Source organism: Amyelois transitella, chromosome 15 (assembly GCF_032362555.1).
Source record: "Amyelois transitella isolate CPQ chromosome 15, ilAmyTran1.1, whole genome shotgun sequence".
Taxonomy (NCBI): Eukaryota; Metazoa; Arthropoda; class Insecta; order Lepidoptera; family Pyralidae; genus Amyelois; species Amyelois transitella.
Genome location: NC_083518.1, coordinates 8,328,311 through 8,347,624, shown reverse-complemented (window position 1 = coordinate 8,347,624; position 19,314 = coordinate 8,328,311). Strand labels below are relative to the sequence as shown.

Sequence of the window (19,314 nt, the reverse complement as noted above, 5' to 3'; positions counted from 1 at the left end):
TAGCTCATAGGAACTCAATCGAGGGTGAGGCTAATAATCAAAAGTTATTTCTAAAAACTGTATCTTAGGTGATATATAAATCTCAATTCTATCACTGAGCCATACAGCAAGTGGCCTGCGTGTCATTTCGAGACTATTGACTCTGTCTACTCCATGAGGGATAAAACATATTGAATGTATGTATTGTATATATGTATGTTATAACCGTAATAGGTACTACAAAAGTACTTTTAGCCATTACGTTACTAAGAAGTTTATGCACAAACGAAACATCTATTGAATGTAGATTTATTAATAGGTCTAGTGGTGGTACGAACGTATCTTGATCAAATTAAGGACGTCCTGGTAAAGGGTCAGGTCAAAAGTACCCGAAACCGCCGAGCTTGTATGAAGAGAGTTATGAATGTGGACGAAGCGAAAGAAGTATGCAGAGATCGTGGCAAGTGGAAAGAGGTAGTCTCTGCCTACCCCTCCGGGAAAGAGGCGTGATTTTATGTATGTATGTATGTATGTCTAGTGGTGGTATTTAGGTCTATCAAATACGCTTTTGAGACGGTCCAAGTCAAACAACTTTATATTTTGTAACAGCAAACACTTTAATTAGAAACAAATATAAAACAATATCTTCTCCATTTATACAAAAAAAAAAAATAATCTTAACTTATAAAATGCGGATGTTTGTGTATTCACATAATTATGCTTTCTTAAAAATAGTTTTTACCCTCATAGAAATGCAAGGTTTTATAAACTATAGGTAATTATCGTCTTAGGTCAAGTAAGAGTACATACACACTTCAGGCACACTTCTTAAAGTGTGCCGTATGAGTCCACATAGAATAGAAACAAAGATTACTCCATCTCTTTAGCTAGCAACGTGTCACTATTTATATCTCAATTTTATCTTAAAACCTAACAGCTGAACGTCGCATATCAGTCTTTTCAAGACTGTTGGCTCTGTCTACCCCGCAAGGAAGACGTAATTATATGTATGCAAAATAATAATAATTATTCTAATTTCTTATTGCAGAACACCGCAACTGCACCTTTGATAATACTTAAAGATTCATAGTCTTATATTAAGCGTACATTTTCTTCAAATCCCTCCTCAATATCTTCCCCGACGCTGTTTTAGGTATATCATTAACAAACACTACTTCTTCTATCCTCTTGAACGATGCTACTTTACTTGCAACAAAATCTTGCAATTCTCCAGCTGGTATCTTGACATCTTTCTTCAAAATGACGAAAGCTTTCGGTATTTCTCCGTAGAACTCGTGAGGAACTCCTATGACGGCTGCTTCTGCAACCTTCGGGTGTGAACGAAGAATACTTTCTAGTTCTGCTGGGGCCACTTGCAGGCCTTTAACCTATAATTAAGTAGATATTTATAATAAACAATAAAGTTAGAGAAAGTTAGGAGGAATTACAGAAGGCATGACATACCATTTTGTATTCTATATTTTCTTCTTATGATTATTTTAGTTACGATTTATTCGATTCAAGTAGAATGAGATCCAACACACTAACAACAATGATTAAAAATAGAAATTAAATCTACTACGAAAAAACAATCATAATGTTCCTATGGATAAGTTCAAAGTACAAGGGTCTATCTCTAAAAACGATTTTATTATCCCTAGAATCGCCAAACGTTATTTATAATGTTCGTTGGGTTAATTGAAATAACTGTACCTTTATAAGTTCCTTAATTCTGTCAGTAATCTTCAATCCATGGCCGGGTTTATCACAATAATGTCCTAAGTCACCAGTCTTGAAGAAACCGTCTTCTGTCATGCAGTCCTTAGTTGATTCTAGGTTTTTATGATACCCCTTCATTATCACTGGACCACCGACGCAAATTTCTCCAGTCTAAAATAAATAAGTCTTAAAAAGTTACAAAAGATAGCGACTAGTGTTGCAGAGTGTTACAATATCGGACTTAATGACTTTGGTGTTATCCAGCAGCCTCAGCTGTTTGATCATTAAAAAGTACAATTCTATGACTGGAACTGTCTTAACTCAACAATGACAAAAATAAACTCATGAAGAAGTATGATTGGCATAACTAAGAAAAATTAAAATAAAACCGACTCCCGTCTGACCTCCACAACAATTGCTGGGGAACCTAAGTCCTAACCAATATTTGATTACGGTTACACAGATTTTCTCTCATCGAAAACGCATTAGTGAGCAACCAAAGAAATCATGACAGAAGCATTTTGGCACTTAAACGTTGCCAACACAGCCTTTGCCGGAAACGAGCATTGTGAAGGAAGATAATTCAGTAGTAGTCAAAAAGTTAAGTCAACAGGTAAAAAATATAACAGGTACGTGATCAAGGGCTAAGTATTAAAAATATGCGACCTTTTTGACAACGTGACATTGCACGGTTATGTTTGTAATAGGTACACAGACAAAGTCCAATCCACAATTAAATGTTAAGGTTATTTCAACTATTTAACTTATTAGTTAATTCTTAACGCCTTCTTTCCTTAGTGCCGTGTGGTTCCCGGCACCAATAAAAAAAAGTAGGTAGTAATAGGACCACTCCATCTCGTTCCCATGGATGTCGTAAAAGGCGACTAAGGGAAAGGCTTATAAACTTGAGATTCTCCTTTTAGGCGATAGGCTAACAACCTGTCACTATTTGAATCTCAATTCTATCATAAAGCCAAACAGCTGAACGTGGCCTATCAGTCTTTTCAAGACTGTTGACTCTGTCTACCCCGCAAGGGATATAGACGTGATTTTATGTATGTATGTATGTATGTATGTTAATTCTTAACATCTTTATTTTATATTAGTTAATTTTATTCGCAAACATAATTCTTTACCTGGCCAATAGGAATAGTATTCCCATTGAGTGGGTCTATAAATTTCAGCTTTATGCTGGCCATTGGGACTCCACTGCAGTCATAATCCTCGATCTTGGTGCCCTTGAACCACACTGAAGCCAAGGATGTCGTCTCCGTTGTACCGTAACCCTGGGAAAACTCCAGGTTGCCCTGAAAATTTCCAAAATATGGTTTAGAATAAAATAAGAGCAAAGCAAAAAACTACGTTTGCAAATATATCAGGTAATGATAATATCAATCTTGGACCATTGCATAAAAAACAATTTCAACAGTATCCAACAAAAGAAAACTTAAAACCATTAAACACAAGCCAAATGTACAAAGATTATTCGCTAATGACAGACATACAGGTGAACAAACAATAGTTAAACTCAGAAAGTTCCCTGTTGACTCAAGAAACCTAAAAAGCACATGTTTGAATAAAAAATAACCCATAGTACCAAAAATTCTTACAAGTACAAAGATAAAACTGTCCTGAACAATATCATGCAGTTGTAATACTAATAAATTAGTCTAAACATGAGTAAATCCCTATATCTTTAAAACTTTTGAAAAGAAGTTAATTAATTTTTGTAGACCAATAGGTATTATTGAAATCCAAAATTGTAGACTGAAAGATATTAATTTCAACGATCATTGTTATTGAAGTGACATTATCTATATTGTTGTTATTTGGTTTTATCATATCCATTTGTACTTTGGACAGACGGTAATCCACTTGAGTCTTGACATATAAACAAATTAAAAGAAAGTAATAAGTGAACATTTTAAAATCTGTCAAATTTTTTTTTTAACTACACAATGACCTCAAAGAACAAAAGTATAGCTAACAAAAGTTTTAAAGTTAAGTATTATATACGTAGTAAAAAAATATACTGATCAATGTTTCTTAATTTACCAACTAGAGAATGTTCCTTTTGTATTTTTTTACAAACTTTATCAAACTCGTGATTAATGGATCAACACTAGGTAGGAAGTTCATATTCAAAATACATACATTACTCTTCTCCAAAATAGCTTCAGCGTCTGAGGCGGCCAGGGGCGCAGCTCCACATATCACATGACGGACTTTACGGAAATGTTCTGAACTCACATCTGGATGTTTTCCCAACAATATAGCTAGAATAAAAAAAGGAGTTAAACACCAGTTTGATAATTTTATGATGACTATAGATCGATTTCCCAAAGCATTTGAAGGACATAATAATATGTACATACATACATACATACATAAAATCACGCCTCTTTCCCGGAGGGGTAGGCAGAGCTACCTCTTTCCACTTGCCACGATCTCTGCATACTTCCTTCGCTTCATCCACATTCATAACTCTCTTCATACAAGCTCGGCGGTTTCGGGTACTTTTGACCTGACCCTTTACCAGGACGTCCTTAATTTGATCAAGATACGTTCTTCTAGGTCTTCCCACTCCGACCTTTCCCTCCACACTCTCCTTGTATATCTGCTTAGTCAACCTGCTTTCATTCATCCTCTCCATCATAATATGTGCAATGATAGTAACTCACCAACTGGAGGCACAACATACAACAGGGTGACATCTTGAGTCTTCAATAGATTTAGATACAAGGAAGCAGAAAATGACGACAAAGTAACGAGTTTACATCCTTTAGAGAGGTGGCCTAGAAGTGTAACTATCATACCGTAGATGTGGTAGAAAGGCAGGATGCAAGGTACAATGTCTTGGAATGTACCTGAAATCAAAACATTGAGAATACATAAAATTTTATGAAACTGTTGACTGTATTATGTACAAAGTTTGCACTTAAATATTAAGAGCAAAATAGGTGAACATTTTCATAAATACCATCTCTTGTGAATAGGTACATAATGCAATTTATTTTATCTAGAAGACAAAGATCGAGAATATAAATAATACATTCAACTAAATCATCTGTATTGAACGAATAAATCCCTGAAATTATAACATACCTAGTATAAGGTTTCGATTAGCCGTTGTAATAATACGAGTAAAATTAATGACAAGTACTCACTGCTAGATAACTTTGGGAAACAAGTCTCTTTTCTTTGCATTATTTCCATGGCCGCCAATATATTTTTATATGTTATCTGCACTCCTTTAGGTAACCCTGTAGTCCCACTCGAAAAAGGTATTAAAGCTATATCGTCTTCATTCCTTTCAATTTTATCTAGAAGTGCGTAATCCGCGTCACCGTTTTCAGCAATTTCAGAATATTTTATTGTACCACTTGGCGTTTTTGTGTTTGCATGTTCTACAATAACAATTTTTGAATTGTTTTTTGCGCTTTTCAAACCTTTCACTACTGAATCGTAACATTCTGGTATTGTTACTATAATTTTTGGTTCTGCTATTGTTGCGTGATGGCCAACTTCGACTGCAAAAAATACAATGATTTACACTTAGGATTCTTCTTTTATATAGATAGTAACTGGTCTACATCTCAGAATCTCAATTCCATCATAAAACATGACGCGAAAACCTGCATCAAACAATTCCTTAAGCATGAAAAGCCATATAAAATGGCTAGTATTAAAGTAAATATAAACAATGACTTCACTACCATTTAAAGTATTATGAAATTTGCACCTTATCTGATAAAGATAAAAAGATTAACAGATTATAAACTTAAAGCACTCACACGTTGGGCCAAAGTTCGTGCTTGATAAAATTGGCAAGTGCGTGTCGGGCTGTGCTAAACAAAGAGACCGTAATTTTATAAAATACATAAGTAATTTCATTAAAATCCATCTTTTAGAATCTTTAGAAATAACTCCAATTTTTTTTCTGTAAATTCTCACGGAAAAACCGTGGAACGGGCAAAAGCGAGTAGGTAAGTATTTAGGTGATAACATGAACTAAAGCGTTAGGTCTGAAAATCCAGCATCTAGGTGGTCACAAAGACCTACCGCTCGTTTTTATATAAAAAAAAAACTTTTTTAAACTGTTATTAAAAAATAAGAAGTTTTCAATTGTTATTTATTTACTTTCCTTGTTTGTTTTTTTTGGATTACTCGGACAATTTGATTTGTTGAAAAGTATGCTGTAAGTATTTTGATTTTGGTTACCTTCCTCTTAAACTTCTAAAACTTAATAATAAATCGTCACGAATAATGAAACTGTTCTTGTGGAAATTGCCGCAAAAGATTAAAATGCAAGTAAAGCCGTGGATTTGAATACCTATGTATTAATATACCTAATCTTAGTCTGATGATAAAAAATAAATATCTTGTCAGTATTATATTCATATCCCATCTTATCTTTACCCCATCGCTTGCTTTATTATCAACTATTGTTTATTGGTGGTATACCTACCAACTTTACGAAGTATCATCATGATGATCATAAAAATATATTTATCCGGCTTTGCGAAAGAACAGTTGCTGGCATATAAGTTGACACAAGCTTAAATAACTTATGAAGAATCAAAGTTTTTTAAAAGAGTATATTTTTTATAACATGCTTTTTAAAATGGCAAAAGAAACTTAAACGCTTCGTTAAAAAAAAACCAGTAGGTATTATCAGCGAGATGCTTCGTCGAAAAATTACAGATAAATATCCCCAACATGTTTCGTCCAAAATTGGGCATAGCCACGTGACACAAAATTCGGAGATCACTTTTACGAGGGAATTGAGATTCAGATTGTGACAGGTTTGTAGAACATTAGGATATTAGTTTAATAGGGGTTAGTGCGAGTTTTACTCGATCAAACGCGTCGAGCGGGTAAATGCATATGCACAATAAACATGTATGGAACTGCATTAGTGCCATCGCGTTACCACTAGATGGCGCTGATTAAATCACTCTGGATAACAAGTCGTGTTTATCTGAGATCTGTAAACTATTGCTGACCCGTCATAATAAAAAGTGAAACAGCGATAGTTTATCACGCGATAGAAACGGCATCGCGCGTGCCACGCTAGTCCCGCTAGTGACGACGACTTACCGTTTCCGATTACGGTCTTATTTAAGACCTTAGTCTTTCAAAGATCTCATTAATACTTCTTGTGCCTATACTTAGTCAATCTGTTTTAACATACATACATATAATCACGTCTATATCCCTTGCGGGGTAGACAGAGCCAACAGTCTTGAAAAGACTGATGGGCCACGTTCAGCTATTTGGCTTTAAGATAGAATTGAGATTCAAATAGTAACAGGTTGCTAGCCCATATCGCCTAAAAGAAGAATTCCAAGTTTATAATCCTATCCCTTAGTCGCCTTTTACGACATCTATGGGAGAGAGATGGAGTGATCCTATTCTTTTTTCTATTGGTGCCGGGAACCGCACGGCAACAACAACTTGTTTTAACAAGAAATTGATATCAACTTACACTCCTTGTAAATATGGTTGATAGTTGCCAACACGCATCCAGCTTGTAACGTGCCCAGAGCAGCAACCGGGAACTCTGGACAGTTGGGAAGCATGACAGCCACCACGTCACCAGGTTTCAGACCATGCTTGAGAAGGAACGTTGCGAAATTCGCTGAGTATCTGTGAAGTTGCTCGTAAGTGTACGTCTTCTTGGTCTCGACGCTTTCCTGAAAATGCATACATACATTTGGTCACGTCTATAACCCTTGCGGGGTAGACAGAGCCAATTGTATTGGAAAGACTGAATGGCCCCGTTCAGCTACACGACACTTAGATTTTATAACAAGAGCGTTTACATCATCTGTGTAATTATTCCCGTATATATTTATTTATTTATTTATCATCACTACCAGTCCAGCATCTAGCTAAACGTAGCATTCTAGTCTTGTGACTTTTGCTTATGTCTACGTCGTAAAGGATGGAGACGTGATTATGCGTGACAGTAATTAGTCCACATTGCCATTTTTAGATTCTGGGAAACCTTGACTTAGATATCTCGCGCTAATCTTTAGTTACTAAGCTGAATACACTATATGGCTTCATTTAACTGAGAGTTGATTTGACATAATTCAATGTATAACAAACTACCACAAAACGTATCATCATTACCCTCCTGTTAGTCCGGTTGCGTCCCTCTGTAAAGAGGAGCCCTGGGCTCGCTTTTGAGCACGATCAAAGATTGGAATAGAGACTAGATTTTACGCGAAACGACTCCTTTTGAACTCTGCAACTTTTGCAGGAGTACCTAACCTACCTTGCTCTAGGATCAATGTTTTTTTACATACATAATAATTATTAAAATAAAACATAAAGCCACAACCATATTAACAAAACGATCAGATAAAAAGACAACCTATAACGCGAGATTACCAGCAATAACAGAAGGAAAAGAGTCAATTAACATGTTTCCATGTTTTGTAAACGCGTAATTTCATTAACAACTGTTGCTCGCAAGGATTTCTCAAGGCAATTTGCAATTAAGTTACATCTTCATAACAATAGCAATGACTCGTTTTTGTCAAAGTTACTGAAATCACTTTAGTTTCCTTGGATAAAAAACAGAACCATTATTTACCTCTCCATGGATTTTGTCTTCATATAAGTAACCTTGATCTAAACTAATTTACGTTTTCTTGGCCAAAAATATAATACATACATATAATCACGTCTATATCCCTTGCGGTATAGACAGAGCCAACAGTCTTGAAAAGATTGATAGGCCACCTTGAGCTATTTGGCTTAATGATTGTTTTGAGATTCATATAACTGTGACAGGTTGCTAGCCCGTCGCCTAGAAGAATAATCCCAAGTTTATAAGCCTATCCCTTAGTCGCCTTTTACAACTTTCATGGGAACGAGATGGACTAGTCCTATTCTTTTCTTTATTGGTGCCGGAAATCACTCGGCACAAGAAAATAATAATTATTTGAATCTCACTACCGATATAATATAGCCATCCAGTTTGGCCTTTCAATCTTGTTAATATTGACCCTGTCTATTTTGTGGAATAATATGGATAATAAGATGTGTTGAGAGTAAACCTTTGATTAAAACTAAATAAGGTTCTCTTAAAAATATGGTAATCAGTCAAACGGTAGTTTGTGTAATTTTTACCTGACTTTTAATAGTCATACGAGTAGGTGAGGTGGGACCCGAACTCTTTTCCTACTAATCGGAGTAAGGAAAGCTACTCACCAAAGCAACTAGATTCCAAAAACTCGATTTATCTTGCCACAATTTCTCAGTAATACTCATTTTCGGTATAACCACATCAGGGAGAGTTGATTTCAGAATAAATTCGTCCCTCCTCGCGGCTGTCGTGGCAAATTTTCTTTGCCACTTTATTTTTTTTAATTCACGGAAAAATAATTTTCGCGGTAAACCGTGCATTTTGCTCGGGCTTATTTTTATGACTGAACCAACATGCTAAGATCACTGTTTTGTAGCGATTATACGCTAATTATAAAGGTGCGTTATGACTATGAACTACTCTTATCATTATTTAAAACAATAATGTTTGTCAATATATTTATCGGTAAGTTACACATTCACAGCATTCATTGATATAAGTTTAATTTCTTTTTGTCTTACTCTTATACAATAAGTTTTTATCATTAGATATATTGTAATTTGCTTTTAAATTATGTAGGTACCTAGACTAGATACCTAATTAAAAAGTTATTAAAAAAAAATAACTACGAATTACTGAATTTGCTACAAATAAAATTTATTTATTAGTAAATCATAAAATGAAATCGTCGTCGAGTGTAAAATACCTTTATATTTTTATGAGCGATAAATTAATAATAACAGAATATATACACTAAATAAACTTTATTATCAGTACTTATGAATAAGTTAATATATTAATGCGATAGTATTTTTTACGATACTTATAGCTATGTTTTATATGAACAAAATATTTTTTGTTGCCATAATGCATAACAAAATATCTTAGGTACAATATGATATCTTTGAATATAACCAATATATTGACAAAGTATTTATCGTAAAACATAGTATCTAACGTTAAGTAAATATCCGATGATTTAATTCAAAAACGTAAACTGAATAGCCACGATCAGATAACTGACAGATAGTTTGATTAAGAGCACAGGTAGCGTCCAGTCTATGGGGATGAACTTGCACACTGTAAACCTAAAAGGTCTGGCTTCGATGTATCTGATGAAACGCTTGATATCCCTGGTGGTGATTTTATCTGAAATCAATGTATGTACTTTTTATACCCTTTTGATAACCTAATGCCGTACCGAGAAGTGTACAGTACCTGTATTACGAACACCTGTGCAGCAATAAAAAAAAAATATGGCGCGAAAATATTTGAGGCTAGCAGCCTATCAGAGCGCGCCATTTGAACCCGCGAACGAAGTGTTCGCATTAAGAGCGAGATAGCAGGAGACGTTTTGTTTTTGAATTTAAGTTTAATGTACTTGTAATGAGGTCGTTATTTTTTTGAGTTCTTATTCTGTTTGATTCGGTTGAGTTGTTAAATTGTCAATGCGATGTATTCGACAACTACATCGCAACGATTTATAAAAGTGGTGGGTACTGTAGTGGTGAAGCATAGTAGGAAAATTCAAATATTTTTGGATTTTTAGAAACTATGTTGACACGCCAAAAGAAGAAAGAAAACAAAAGTTAATAAATTAACCAATGACAAGAAAAAGTACTTACCTGTTTTATGCAACAAAACATTGTGTAGAGCTAGTTTCAATTTCCCCGTCTCAGAAATAAGTTTTCCCGCAAAATATGATGGTAAAAATATTAGCATCAAAGCTGGGATCACGGCTAACATTGCACAAAATAGGAATGTGGGATTCTGAAAAATCATTGATACAATAATATTCAGGATTGTTTAACTATCCTTATTAAACTTTTTATCGGAATCTTCACTCTCATAACTTCCAGAAATAAAAATATCTACGTAAATTCCTCCTTACAAACTCTTTGATTTTTATTAAAAATCGATCCATTGGTGTTAAATATTTAGTTTCAAACAATGACACAAATAGTACTTCTTATGGAATTTATGAGACTATTACATTTGCGCAATGCAAGTTACGTAAATAAGTATTTAATAAAACAATCGTGACACCAAAATTACTTACTGCAATTTCATTCGCATCGTTACTTTTGATGTGAATAAATATGAAATAGATTATCGCCAATATTTGAGGAGTAGAACAGCAGAAGCTAATAAGAAACTGAAAATAACGACTTTTTGTGGGCATTACTACAGAAGAGAAGAGAAATTGGAGTTTAATTAGATAGATTTATCATACATATCAAGGAAAAGGCTTAAACTTAGGGTTATTCTAAAGCGATGGGCTAGCAACCTGTCACTATTTGAATCACAGTTCAATGTGGCCTTTTAATCTTTTAGAAAGTGTTGTTCAGTTTGCCCCGCAAGGGATAAAGACGTGACTATGTATGTACAGTACATACTTACTACGACTTTAAATAGTTTCATGACCTGCTCTGTGGAATCGATCATAGACTTGTAAATATATTGACAGGATACAATATCTATGCCTTTGCCATGTATAAAATGGACAAGTTGTACAATTCGGCAACTTACAGAGTAAAAAACAAAAACTAACATTATGGTAATAATATCGTTACACAAATAAGGAAGAATAGCTACGGGAAGAGTGAATACCACATACAAAAAATCTAATTTTTCAATAAAACACATTGTGAAGGCGATCAGTAACCTAACGAATAGAGCAAGAATTATACAGAACAGAATATTCCGTTCCATCTTGTAAGAGTAGCTATCACACCCAATTTTCGAGTCAACATCGTACAAATCATGCAGGAGATCGTAAAACGACTTGGATTTATAAAATGATGTCACCAATACGTAGAAGAAATAAGCAATAAAATAACATATACACCACACTATCATAAACGGGTTATCCGATGTATTAAATAATGAATAACTATCAAAAACAGTTATAAAAACGCACTGACAAAAATTTATGATTCTGAAAAAGATTTTCAATTTAAACGATTTAAGTTTTAAGAAGCCGAAATCTAAGCCTAGGTAAATTTGCATTATTTTAAACGCGACAATTAACTTTGTCGGTATATTACGATACTTTTTTATCGATCTTATTTGGATTACTTTAGGCATCACAATCGATTTTAAGTTATTCATATTTGACGAAAATGTCACAACTTAAAATGCGTACAATTTGAAAGAAAAATGTACAAATGCAGTGTAATTTTCGTTCGGTATTAAGATAATTAATGCAGATTGAACCTACGTGAAAGGATATTGATTGTTTTTTTATGTATCGAATAAAAATATCTTTTCCCTTATCGGTATTACAAATGTTATGACTTAGATCATGGATTGATTGTTGACAGAATATTAATTAAGTAACTAATTACCTACCTTTAAAATTATAAACTAAATTTACTAACGAATTTCTAACAAACATACTTGTTTCTTTGTTTGTAAAAACTAAATTATACTTACAACAAATATTTAGTATGAATTGATGTATAATAAAAAAGTTAAATAAAGTTAATATTTTATTAAAATTATAATTATATGTAAACAACATTGCAAACAGACATTTTAACATTATTAAACACATTTTATACAGTAAAGCAAAATAAGTCAATTTATGCCTATCCAAATAATGGAAATTAATTAAAATTATACATTACGTAAAATATCATTAGATATGTAATTGTAAATGATGTGGAGTATGCATGTTATTTTGTGAAATTTTTGCTTCTACTAAGCATATAAAAAAGGTAGGTAGGTATATCTATGGCCAGAATAACTTTAATAATTTATAAGTACCTATATTGTCTTTATCCAAAAAATCGGCATACAGACATATTTTAAATAAAAACTATGAGCGATAAATCAATAAACAGAATATATATACTTCTTCTTCAGCCCATATCCATCCACTGCTGGATGTAGGCCTCTAGTAATGCGCGCCATTCTCCACGGTTTTGTGCTTTTCTCATCCACCTCCTTCCAGCAATCTTGACCAGATCGTCCGTCCATCTGACAGGTGGTTTATCCACATTCCGGCGACCAGTTCTGGGGTCTCCACTCCAGTACCACTTTGCCCCAGCGGTCGTCTGTGGTGCGGCATATATGGCCCGCCCATCGCCACTTTCTTTGGGCTACTTCCTGAGCAATGTCGGTAAGCCTAATATTCATTTTTTTTTTGCCATAATGCATAACAAAATATCTTACAATATTTTATCTGTGAATATTACCAATATATTGACAACGTATTTATTATAAAATATAGTATCGATAAGTAAGTATCCCATAATTTAATTCAGAAACGTAAACTGAATAGCCACGATCAGATAACTGACAGATAGTTTGATTAAGAGCACAGGTAGCGTCCAGTCTATGGGGATGAACTTGCACACTGTAAACCTAAAAGGCCTGGCTTCGATGTATCTGATGAAACGCGTGATATCCCTGGTGGTGATTTTATCTGAAATCAATGTATGTACTTTTTATACTTTTTTATACTTTTTGTACTTGTAATGAGGTCGATATTTTTTGAGTTCTTATTCTGTTTGATTCGGTGGTTAGCGCTATACTGAGCTGCTGCCAATGCGATGTATTCGACAGCTCGTGCGATTTATAAAAGTGGTGGTACTGTAGTGGTAAAGCATAGTGGGGAATTTCAAACATCGTTGGATTTTTAGGAATTATGTTGACACGCCAAAAGAAGAAAGAAAACAAAAGTTAATAAATATACCAATGACAAGAGAAAGTACTTACCTGTTTCATGCATCAAAACATTGTGCAGAGCTAGTTTCAATTTCCCCGTCTCAGAAATAAGTTTTCCCGCAAAATATGATGGTAATAATATTAGCATCAAAGCTGGGGGGGGTCACGGCTACCATTGCACAAAAGAGGAATGCGGGATTCTGAAAAATCGTTGATACAATAATATTGAGGATTGTTTAACTATCCTTATTAAACTTATTATCCGAAACTCCACTCTTATAAGTTCCAAAAATAAAAATACCTATCTACGTAAATTCCTCCTTACAAACTCTTCGATTTTTATAAAATCGGTCCATTGGTGTTAAATATTTAGTTTGAAACAATGACACAAATAGTACTTCTTATGGAATTTATGAGACTATTATATTTGTGCAATGCAAGTTACGTAAATAAGTATTTAATGAAACAATCGTGACACTAAATAATTACTTACTGCAATTTCATTCGCATCGTTACTTTTGATGTGAATAAATACGAAATAGATTATCGCCAATACTTGAGGAGTAGAACAGCAGAAGCTAATAAGAAACTGAAAATAACGACTTTTTGTGGACATTACTACATAAAACTTGGAGTTTAATTACATAGATTAATCATACATATCAAGGAAAAGGCTTAAACTTAGGGTTATTATAAGGCGATGAGCTAGCAACCTGTCACAGTTCAATGTGGCCTTTCAGTCTTTTAGAAAGTGTTGTTCAGTCTGCCCCGCAAGCGATAAAGACGTGACTATATGTATGTACAGTACATACTTACTACGACTTTAAATAGTTTCATGACCTGCTCTGTGGAATCGATCATAGACTTGTAAATATATTGACAGGACACAATATCTATGCCTTTGCCTTGTATAAAATGGACAAGTTGTACAATTCGGCAACTTACAGAGTAAAAAACAAAAATTAACATTATGGTAATAATATCGTTACACAAATAAGGAGGAATACCTATGGGAAAAGTGAGTAACACATACAAAAAATCTAATTTATCAATAAAACACATTGTGAAGGCGATCAGTAACCTAACGAAGAGAGCAAGAATTATACAGAACAGAATATTCCGTTCCATCTTGTAAGAGTAGCTATCACACCCAATTTTCGAGTCAACATCGTACAAATCATGCAGGAGATCGTAAAACGACTTGGATTTATAAAATGATGTCACCAATACGTAGAAGAAATAAGCAATAAAATAACATATACACCACACTATCATAAACGGGTTATCCGATGTAATAAATAATGAATAACTATCAAAAACAGTTATAAAAACGCACTGACAAAAATTTATGATTCTGAAAAAGATTTTCAATTTAAACGATTTAAGTTTTAAGAAGCCGAAATCTAAGCCTAGGTAAATTTGCATTATTTTAAACGCGACAATTAACTTTGTCGGTATATTACGATACTTTTTTATCGATCTTATTTGGATTACTTTAGGCATCACAATCGATTTTAAGTTATTCATATTTGACGAAAATGTCACAACTTAAAATGCGTACAATTTGAAAGAAAAATGTACAAATGCAGTGTAATTTTCGTTCGGTATTAAGATAATTAATGCAGATTGAACCTACGTGAAAGGATATTGATTGTTTTTTTATGTATCGAATAAAAATATCTTTTCCCTTATCGGTATTACAAATGTTATGACTTAGATCATGGATTGATTGTTGACAGAATATTAATTAAGTAATTAATTACCTACCTTAAAAATTATAAACTAAATTTACTTACGAATTTCTAACAAACATACTTGTTTCTTTGTTTGTAAAAACTTAATTATACTTACAACAAATATTTAGTATGAATTGATGTATAATAAAAAAGTTAAATAAAGCTAATATTTTATTAAAATTATAATTATATGTAAACAACATTGCAAACAGACATTTTAACATTATTAAACACATTTTATACAGTAAAGCAAAATAAGTCAATTTATGCCTATCCAAATAATGGAAATTAATTAAAATTATACATTACGTAAAATATCATTAGATATGTAATTGTAAATGATGTGGAGTATGCATGTTATTTTGTGAAATTTTTGCTTCTACTAAGCATATAAAAAAGGTAGGTAGGTATATCTATGGCCAGAATAACTTTAATAATTTATAAGTACCTATATTGTCTTTATCCAAAAAATCGGCATACAGACATATTTTAAATAAAAACTATGAGCGATAAATCAATAAACAGAATATATATACTTCTTCTTCAGCCCATATCCATCCACTGCTGGATGTAGGCCTCTAGTAATGCGCGCCATTCTCCACGGTTTTGTGCTTTTCTCATCCACCTCCTTCCAGCAATCTTGACCAGATCGTCCGTCCATCTGACAGGTGGTTTATCCACATTCCGGCGACCAGTTCTGGGGTCTCCACTCCAGTACCACTTTGCCCCAGCGGTCGTCTGTGGTGCGGCATATATGGCCCGCCCATCGCCACTTTCTTTGGGCTACTTCCTGAGCAATGTCGGTAAGCCTAATATTCATTTTTTTTTTTGCCATAATGCATAACAAAATATCTTACAATATTTTATCTGTGAATATTACCAATATATTGACAACGTATTTATTATAAAATATAGTATCGATAAGTAAGTATCCCATAATTTAATTCAGAAACGTAAACTGAATAGCCACGATCAGATAACTGACAGATAGTTTGATTAAGAGCACAGGTAGCGTCCAGTCTATGGGGATGAACTTGCACACTGTAAACCTAAAAGGCCTGGCTTCGATGTATCTGATGAAACGCGTGATATCCCTGGTGGTGATTTTATCTGAAATCAATGTATGTACTTTTTATACTTTTTTATACTTTTTGTACTTGTAATGAGGTCGATATTTTTTGAGTTCTTATTCTGTTTGATTCGGTGGTTAGCGCTATACTGAGCTGCTGCCAATGCGATGTATTCGACAGCTCGTGCGATTTATAAAAGTGGTGGTACTGTAGTGGTAAAGCATAGTGGGGAATTTCAAACATCGTTGGATTTTTAGGAATTATGTTGACACGCCAAAAGAAGAAAGAAAACAAAAGTTAATAAATATACCAATGACAAGAGAAAGTACTTACCTGTTTCATGCATCAAAACATTGTGCAGAGCTAGTTTCAATTTCCCCGTCTCAGAAATAAGTTTTCCCGCAAAATATGATGGTAATAATATTAGCATCAAAGCTGGGGGGGGTCACGGCTACCATTGCACAAAAGAGGAATGCGGGATTCTGAAAAATCGTTGATACAATAATATTGAGGATTGTTTAACTATCCTTATTAAACTTATTATCCGAAACTCCACTCTTATAAGTTCCAAAAATAAAAATACCTATCTACGTAAATTCCTCCTTACAAACTCTTCGATTTTTATAAAATCGGTCCATTGGTGTTAAATATTTAGTTTGAAACAATGACACAAATAGTACTTCTTATGGAATTTATGAGACTATTATATTTGTGCAATGCAAGTTACGTAAATAAGTATTTAATGAAACAATCGTGACACTAAATAATTACTTACTGCAATTTCATTCGCATCGTTACTTTTGATGTGAATAAATACGAAATAGATTATCGCCAATACTTGAGGAGTAGAACAGCAGAAGCTAATAAGAAACTGAAAATAACGACTTTTTGTGGACATTACTACATAAAACTTGGAGTTTAATTACATAGATTAATCATACATATCAAGGAAAAGGCTTAAACTTAGGGTTATTATAAGGCGATGAGCTAGCAACCTGTCACAGTTCAATGTGGCCTTTCAGTCTTTTAGAAAGTGTTGTTCAGTCTGCCCCGCAAGCGATAAAGACGTGACTATATGTATGTACAGTACATACTTACTACGACTTTAAATAGTTTCATGACCTGCTCTGTGGAATCGATCATAGACTTGTAAATATATTGACAGGATACAATATTTATGCCTTTGCCTTGTATAAAATGGACAAGTTGTACAATTCGGCAACTTACAGAGTAAAAAACAAAAATTAACATTATGGTAATAATATCGTTACACAAATAAGGAGGAATACCTATGGGAAAAGTGAGTAACACGTACAAAAAATCTAATTTATCAATAAAACACATTGTGAAGGCAATCAGTAACCTAACGAAGAGAGCAAGAATTATACAGAACAGAATATTCCGTTCCATCTTGTAAGAGTAGCTATCACACCCGATTTTCGAGTCAACTTCGTACAAATCATGCAGCATATCGTAAAACGACTTGGATTTATAAGATGATGTCGCCAATACGTAGAAGAAATAAGCAATAAAATAACATATACACCACACTCTCATAAACGGGTTATCCGATGTAATAAATAATGTATAACTATCAAAAACAGTTATAAAAACGCACTGACAAAAATGTATGGTTCTGAAAAAGATTTTCGATTTAAAAGATTTAAGTTTTAAGAAGCCGAAATCTAAGCCTAGATAAATTTGCATTATTTTAAACGCGACGATTAACTTTGTCGGTATATTACGATACTTTTTTATAGATCTTATTTGGATTACTTTAGGCATCACAATCGATTTTAAGTTATTCATATTTGACGAAAATGTCACAAGTTAAAATGCGTACAATTTGAACGAAAAATTTACAAAAATGCAGTGTTTATTTGGACGGTATTAAGATAATTAATGCAGATTGAACCTATGTGGATGGATATTGATTGTTTTTTATGTATCGAATAAAAATATCTTTTGCCTTATCGATATTAAAAATTTTATGACTTAGATCATGGATTGATTGTTGACAGAATATTAATTAAGTAAAGTAATTAATTACCTACCAGAACCTACCTTTAAATTATAAACTAAATTTACTTACAAATTTCTAACAAACATACTTGTTTGTTTGAAAAACTTTATTGTACAACAATTTTTTAGTATGAATTGATGAATAATAAAAAAGTTAAATAATGTTAATATTTTATTAAAATTATAATTAAGTGTAAACAACATTGTAAACAGACATTATAACATTATTAAACACATTTAATACAGTAAATCAAAATAAGTCAATTATGCCTATCCAAATAATGGAAATTAATTAAAATTATACATTACATAAAATATCATTACATATGTCATTGTAAATGATGTGGAGTATGCATTTTGAGAAATTTTCGCATCTACTAAGGATATAATAAAAAATATAATAAAAAGGTATATCTATGACCCGAAATAACTTCAATAATATATATTGTCTTTATCCAAAAAATCGGCATACCTACAGACGTAGTTTAAATAAAAAAACAATATATATAATTATTAAATAAAATATATATAAAACTAATTAATTAACTTTCATTATTATGACAAAGAATATCAATTATTTATTCAGAGTATATCTGTAATATACAGAGATCTTTTAATATTATATACTAACTTTTACTTAAAAGTAAAACAAAACTATATTTATAAAAAATATTTACCAAAGCAAATTACGATAAGAATTTCATTTTTATATTATATGGAAACTGATAACAGCCATTATAATATAAATAACATACACTTATCATTAAATTTTAAAAATATCCTAAATGTACAAATATATTTGGTTTTCTCACATGATATTCTCACATCTATATATATATTTGCAATATATATATTTCCAATCATCTCTTTATGCCTTTTATTTAGTAATTTTTATCGACTTTCATTTTTAAAAACATCCCTATTTAAATTCACCTTAAAGATCTACTCTATTATAACAGTTATTATACAATATTTACAGTTTAACATTCAATATTATATAAAAATGTCCAAAATAATT

The 19,314-nt window shown here is 32.7% G+C and overlaps 1 protein-coding gene and 2 long non-coding RNA genes across 3 annotated transcripts; all 3 read right to left on the bottom strand.

Moving 5' to 3' along the window:
- Positions 1-748: 748 nt before the first annotated feature.
- LOC106130305 (uncharacterized) lies at positions 749-9,178 on the bottom strand. The gene is made up of 8 exons (XM_013329122.2): positions 8,923-9,178; positions 7,187-7,394; positions 4,866-5,228; positions 4,380-4,565; positions 3,853-3,974; positions 2,835-3,005; positions 1,693-1,869; positions 749-1,367 (listed from the first exon to the last, which is right to left on the bottom strand). The coding sequence occupies exons 1-8, from the start codon at positions 9,115-9,117 to the stop codon at positions 1,077-1,079; spliced, it is 1,713 nt and encodes a 570-aa protein (XP_013184576.2). The 5' UTR covers positions 9,118-9,178; the 3' UTR covers positions 749-1,076.
- Positions 9,179-12,524: 3,346 nt separating this feature from the next.
- On the bottom strand, positions 12,525-14,157 carry LOC132902536 (uncharacterized). Its single transcript, XR_009657163.1, has 3 exons — positions 13,962-14,157; positions 13,520-13,668; positions 12,525-13,226 (listed from the first exon to the last, which is right to left on the bottom strand). It is a non-coding gene; the product is annotated as an uncharacterized LOC132902536 (long non-coding RNA).
- Positions 14,158-15,611: 1,454 nt separating this feature from the next.
- Positions 15,612-17,509, bottom strand: LOC132902537 (uncharacterized). Its single transcript, XR_009657164.1, has 3 exons — positions 17,050-17,509; positions 16,608-16,756; positions 15,612-16,314 (listed from the first exon to the last, which is right to left on the bottom strand). It is a non-coding gene; the product is annotated as an uncharacterized LOC132902537 (long non-coding RNA).
- Positions 17,510-19,314: the final 1,805 nt, after the last annotated feature.